This window comes from Condylura cristata, unplaced genomic scaffold (genome assembly GCF_000260355.1).
Source record: "Condylura cristata isolate star-nosed mole 26May11 unplaced genomic scaffold, ConCri1.0 scaffold00018, whole genome shotgun sequence".
Taxonomy (NCBI): Eukaryota; Metazoa; Chordata; class Mammalia; order Eulipotyphla; family Talpidae; genus Condylura; species Condylura cristata.
In genome coordinates this window covers 4,337,892-4,344,513 of record NW_004567119.1, presented here as the reverse complement: position 1 = coordinate 4,344,513, position 6,622 = coordinate 4,337,892, and the positions used below count along the sequence as shown (strand labels likewise).

At 58.0% G+C, this 6,622-nt stretch overlaps 1 protein-coding gene across 1 annotated transcript in view; it reads left to right on the top strand.

The window, feature by feature from the left end:
• Positions 1-2,502: 2,502 nt before the first annotated feature.
• The window catches only part of LOC101634399 (mastermind-like protein 3), a 7,850-nt gene continuing 3,730 nt past the window's right edge, over positions 2,503-6,622 (top strand). Inside the window, exon 1 of the mRNA XM_004685188.2 lies at positions 2,503-2,677. Within this exon, the coding sequence (XP_004685245.1) occupies positions 2,503-2,677 (175 nt within the window). The remainder of the gene's footprint in view (positions 2,678-6,622) is intronic.

The following is a 6,622-nucleotide window of genomic DNA, read 5'->3' as shown; positions in this document are numbered from 1 at the left end:
AGGGAGGAGGCGTTCTTAAAAGGCAGACTTCGGCCAGCGGCTTCCAGGCCCGTTTGCCAGAGGCTCCTCTTCAGCCCAGCCCTTTCCTTCTGGTTCTGGGCCCGGTCTCGGACCGCAGCAGGCGGGGCGGCTGAGGTTCTTCATACCACATCAGTATTCTCCATGCGGGGGAAAAGTAACTCAGAGACTCTGGCTTCTTAGCGGGCAGTCTCAGGAGGGCTGGAGGGGAGCAGAACTGGTGGTGAGCAGCAGGCTGCAGTGGGAGCAGGAGCAGGGCCGATAGAACCACCTGGAAACCTCAGCCCAGGGCCGCAGCAGCTGCCGTCTGAGGGGGCCCTGCCGGCTTTTAGCGCAGCCCAGGAAATCTTTCAAGAAGACCCAGCCCACGCACGGCAGCGCCCGTTGCCACGTCGGCCGTGCCCTCAGTTCCTGCGGCCACGGAAGCAGCCTGCCCGCTGCTCCTGTGACCGGGCCTGACTCAGTGTTACGCCAGGGAGGACGTGCCAGAGACCCTCTGTGGGGTCTTCAGAGGGCATCTCCTGCAGGTGGGAGGAATGGTGCAAGGCCCAAGGCCCAAGAGAGCTGCCTCACAGTTACCCTGCTGGAATGTTCCCAGTGGAATCAGTTTTAGCAGTGTACCAAGCCTCCTCCGCCACACAATTACAGGGTACAGTGGGGGACACAGGCGGGAGCCCGGGGGGTCATGAGCAAGGCCAGTATGTCAGCGGAACACCAGTCATCCCCCGAAGAGAAGAATCGGACAGCCCAGCACCGCTCACTTGGCGTTCGATTTTTCCGCTTTTGTTCCCGAGCAGCTGTGTGATTATCCCCCTTCTTACCGGGGTCAGCCAGCAGGCTGGCAGCGCTTGTACAAACAAACCTTGTCCCTCTCACCCCGCATAAGGTGTGTGACAGGGAGCCGAGCGCCTCGCGGGCAGTGACAAATGAGCTGGGAGGGCTGGGTGAGGCCTCGCCAGGCCGACGACGGGAAACGTCAGGGGTGCCGAGGCTCTGAGGGGTGGCCTGTGGAGCTGCGCCCCCACAGGGGTGGAGGCCGGGCGGGGGCCCCTCTCGGTGAGGTCGGCCAGGCTCTGGGAGGAGGAGGAAGGAGGGGAGCAGGAGAAAGCTGCTGGGCCTCTGGCATCCCAGAAGCTGCCACACGATGCCCCCAGACTAGGAGGTGAGAGAATGGGGGTCCCTCGGAACTCAGGACACACAGGCTCCTTGGAAAAGATGGGAAAGCAGGGAACTGCCAGCGCTCCCGCAGCTCCTGGGCACTTGTGCCAAGAGGCCGTGGGGCCGAGGCAAGGGCACCGCCGGCCTCAGGCAGGGCCAGCCCTGTGCCCGTGGCACAGCGCCCACTTAGCTCGCTCTTCACCGCCAGGCCAGCGGTCCCCACTTCTCAGGCCTCTGCCATCGCTGCTGTAGGGCCACAGAGGCCTGGGGCCTGTCCTCCCACCGGCCCTAAGTGAGCCCGGAGGTGATGCCGGCCCCTCGCCGGCCCGTGGGTGAGGCGGAGGAGACGGCCACCAGCTGTCCAGGGAGGACTCTCTCACGCCCTGCAGAGCTGCTTGGTCTTTGCAGCCGCTTCAAAAGCCTTCAGTCTGAAACGGCTCACTGGGAACACCTCAGTGCCTGAAAGGACGTGGGCCGGGACAGAAGCTGTGGGCGCGGCAGATCCTCGGGACCTTTAAATGATTCCCAGTGGCCTCGGGAGTGGGAGCACAGCAGGCTGGACGGCGCCATCACCCTCAAAGGCTGATTCTCCCAGAGCCAGCACCTCTGCTCCCTTCCCGAGGGTGCCTGGAACTCTGCACCCCACCCGCAGGCAACATCAGTGATCTCAAGTCCCTTTATTTTACATCTGAGGAAACTGAGGCCAGAGCCAGGTGATTTATGGGAGAGTACAGGGCTGGGAGAAGCCCCTGGTGGGCCACCCCGAGCTGTTCCCAGGTATTGGGGGGACAGCTCAAGTCTTACTTAACATGGGGAGTTGGGGCAGACGCCCCTAAATGCACCGCTTGCTGTCAGTCACGCCCCTCTGTTGCGCCTAAACATGTAGCTTCTGCTCTCTCTATTGTGTGCACAGCTAATTAATTTCAGCAGTTCGTGCAAAGCACACAGGTGGGCACCCCAGGGTGGGTGGACCCCGGAGGCTGCTCTGTTATCTGGTTGCCAGGGCGCTGGCTGGCCTGGTGGGGAAGTAGGAAAAAAAGAAAAATCGTAGAGCAGCTCGGGGCAGAGAGAAAATAGAAATAACCCTTGTGCGGCCGAGTGGCCACCGTGTGTCTTCTTCTAGTGGACATGCTGAAGAGGCCGCGGGCGTCCTCCCGGCGCGGCAGGCAGGTGCAGGGCGCGTCCTGAGCACGGGCAGCGCCCAAGCCAAGGCCACGGCCACTTGAGGCCAGGGTGACGCGCCCTGCTGGGCCGAGGCTCCCAGCGCTGCTCCGTGCAGGGCCGGCACGGGCGCCTGGGCTGTGCGCGCTCTCCGGGCACGCCTGGATGCGCTCGTCCCTTGGTACAAGCCTCGGTGTGGTAAGACGCCGCTCGCAGCCCGCCGTGCGCCTCACCCGCCCTCTGCTCTGTCTTCAGCAGCTGCAGCAGTCACACCTGCCCCGGCAGCACCTGCAGCAGCAGCGGAACCCCTACCCGGTGCAGCAGGTCAGCCCGTTCCAAGGTGAGGCCGGGCACCTCCATCCCCCCCCTCCGGGGCGGCGGGATGAGGGATGGAACGCGGGGCGGGACGCGGGGCGGATCCCGGGGCGGGACGCGGGGCGGGACGCGGGTGCAGCCGGTGACGTGGCCTCACACCTGTGCGTGCGCGTGCGCGTGCGCATCACCCAGCCAGCCCGCACGCCGGAGGCCCCGCCAGCCTGGGCGCTCACTGGTTGCGCGCTGGGGCCCAGGGTGGGGTCCCAGGGTGGGGTCCTGGTGGACCAGGGAGAAGGGAGCTGAGACCGGGCAGCTCCCGAGCAGATGACGCAAGCATTGCAGTAGTGAGCAGCCAGGAAGCCCCCCGGTACGTGCTGGCCGCGCCGCGTGGCCGAGGTAGGCCCACCTGGGTGGCGCAGCCCGGAGGATCTCGCTGGTCCCAGAGTTCAGCGGTCGGAGCCCACAGCCCGGCCGCCAGCGCTAGATGGAAGGCTCCGGGTGTGGGACCTGGCGTTTGCCTAGTGTCTGAGTCCGGCGCCCGAGGAGAAAATCCCAGTCCGTGACCCGCGCTCCCCTCCCCGGCACACACATGCCCAGCGTTGTCTGCCCTTGAGGGAAGAAGCTCCCCTCAAATACCAGAGCCTCCTATTTTATTTTCAGAGGCCCTTGAGGGTCTTCGCGGGGTGGAGCCTGAGCCCAAGGACCCTTCCCAGTGTCATCCAGGGCATGCAGGGATTTACAGGGCTCACCGCACCGGAAGTCCTGCCCCGCCGTCTTTGACATCCACGCACCGGGCCCCTCCAGGGTTAAGAGTCTGCCTGCAGCAGTGAAGCCCCTGGCTACAAAGTACGCAGAACGCAGAACACCTGGCCCCACTCACACCAGAGCTTTGCCCTCCTCGGTGGGCTTCGGGTGAAAGATTCAGGAGCTGGGCCAGCGTTTCCCTGGCTCTGGGTGACACGGCACAAGGAGTCACGAAGAGGGTTGAGTGGACCACAGCCAACATTTTTAAATGAAATATGGTAGACGTGACCAGAGGGCGTGATTTGGTGCCTGCGACGAGCTGCTGCGTTCACAAACCAGCCAGCGCGCCGAGAGCCGTGGTCTGGAGGCTCTGAAGCCAGGCGCTCACTGCAGCTCCCCTGAGGGGTGATCAGAAGAACGCTGGGCCATTTCCTCCCATCCTTGGGGCTTTGAACTTGACCCAGGAGGGGCAAGAGGAATCACCTGTCGGCAGGTGTCTGTGGCTAAATTCGCGCCAGCATCCTCACCTTTAACCTGCTTGAGGATCCCCCCAGAACTTGCTGAGACAAGGCCGGTCGCCGGCCCCACCCCACAGTTTCTGAGCCAAGAGTTTACATTTCTAGTAAGCTCCCCCAAGCTCCTAGAGGTGAGGAAGGGCCACACTTAAACAGGTGATTCGCTTTGGGAACAAATTAAAAACATCAAGTCTGATCAACCTGGCAGTGTGTCCCTGGAGTTTTCTAGATTCATCACATTTATTTTACTTTTAAAATAAAGGGACCCACCATAATTAATTCTTCTGTGTTAGGAGTCACTCAGAATACTTCGGGACTAGTTTAAAAGCTCTAGACCATTTCTAAAGTCCCAAATCAGCGGTCATCAAACACAATATGTAGCTTCTCTTAAACCAAACCACCTGCATCACTGTAGGGCCCTTGGGCCGGTTAATAATCTTTTCACCATCGTCAGTGTTTTCCTGATACCTGGGTGCAGGATGCCCTGTGTGCAGAGAACAGCTGAGCACGGCTGACAGAGCGTGTCTGCTAGAATAACTTGCACAGAGCCGGTGGTGTTTCCACCACACTCTTCAAGGCTTAAAGGACCCTCTTCCTCTTGAGCCCTGGCCTTCTGGGCAATGTTCCAAGCCTCTGGGAAGACCCTTACTTTGCATAAACACGGGCTCTTGTGAATGAAAGTCGAGCATGGACCCTGAGAAGAAACAAATCGCGTGTTATCAGTAACCTCTATTGGAATATAGAAGACTGGCTGACTCTCCTGGTGATGTTAACCAGCGGAAAAGAAGGTTCATTTGACTGTAGCATCTCACCGCAGTATCAGTTTTAGACAAAAAGAAGAAAAGGAAGCCTGGTGTAACAAATGTCGGGATCAAATGGAGACAAGTTACTCCTTTGAATACACTGGAATTTTTTCCTTGTATAGTTTAAGTTATGGGAGGCAAAAAAATTAATGGAAGTCTTTTGTGTGTCTCATAGTTTCAAAATAATGATTTTTAAATGCCCTTTATCCCCCTCATAAGAATTGCACCTCATCAGTCATTTACACTAAGAAAAATAAAGGCTAATGGACTAATGTTTCAGTTTCTCTAAAAAGTATCACAGTATGTCTGTTCTTTAAAAAAAAGAACCTATTTCTCATTCACAAAATTACTGCAGACAAACCAGCCCCTCAACTTACCCCTTACAAACACACAACAAAAATGCCCAAATATGAACAGCCTGTCACCTCTTTCCTGCAGGCCAGCTCCTGTCTCTATAATTTGATTCTGTCTCATCAGTCTGAGTCAGCAATATTTTCCCTTCAATTTTGCAATAAACAACTCAGTAACGCATTTTGCCACCCTGATCACATTGGCCGAGCAACCAGCACAAATTTGGCCAGTTACTATCGCAGAACTTCACACGGCCAATACAAGCTACAGTATATGTCCATTCAGTATCTCATCAGGAACTTTTGACCTTAATAAAAAAAAAAATCACTGAAATATAATTAAGCTTAAAGCAACAACAACAAAAAAAAAAAACCCAAACAACTCTAGGGATCCCTCCCATCGCCCCACAGTGCCCCCCTGGTGCCATCTTGTTTTTCCAAGCCACTGAAGACCTCAAGCCACAAAAACCGAAGTGATAATGAGAATTCCTGTCATTTCTTTCTTAAAGAAAATACGGAGACGTGTTTGCCGTCCAGAGCTCAGTAACCCCATCAGAAAAGCACAGACAGGAGCTGGCCTGCAGGAAAGAGGTGACAGGCTGTTCATATTTGGGCATTTTCGTTGTGTGTTTGTAAGGCGTAAGTTGAGGGGCTGGAATGTCTGCAGAAAAGCACAAACAGACGCCGGTGCCTGGTTCCTAGCCCGGCACATGTGGCAACACATGTGCTTCCGAGAGGGGCTGGTGCCACGCTCCAGCTTCCGAAACACCCAGGGAGACGCGGTTTTCCTTTTGCTCATGGACTCACTGGTCAGCAGCGCTACGGAAAACTGTCCTCGTGCCCCCGGCCCTTCATTGCCCGGTGCGGTGCTGAGAGCGGTGTCTCTCCTCCTGGCGGGTCGGAAGCTTCCCGGGAACGAAGGGGGGCAGCAGGCGGCCGCCGGAACAAGCCGCGTCGCTGGAGGAGCGGACTCCGTGAGAAAGGCGTGAAGGGCATTGCCAAGCAGCAAGTAGCAGGCAGGTGTCCGTGTCTAGCCCGGGAAGCCGGCCAGGCTGCCCTGACGAGTCACGGTGCAGACAGTGTGGCGCGTGGCAAGTCTGCAGACAGGCTCCGAAACATCCCGTCTGCCCGAAGAGCTTCTTGGCAGAAGCACTGGCCTTCCACCTCCCCAGTCCGACTCAAGCCTTAAGGGAAACGAGTGATGGTCTTTATTGACATATTCTCCACGGAACCGTGTCCCGCGTCACAGACACAATGTGCAAAGCGATCGGCCGATTCCCCTAACGGCCCAGGAGGTGAATTTCCTCTCTCCTCCGAGGAAGACGCCGTCTTGCTGGCGGGGGGTGGCCGCCCATCAAAAAGAGTGAGAGACACTTTGCCTCTGAAATGCGCACAAAAATAGAACCGGGCTCTAGCCGAGTGGGGCGTCAGCAGCTGCAGCAGTGAGTGTGGCTGCTTCTCGGCCAGCGGTCGTCCGCCGCGGGCAGCCTCCCGTGTGGGGGCCCAGCGATTTTCGTTTTCTTCGTGCATTTCGATGCGTTTCGGTTTCACAGTCAGC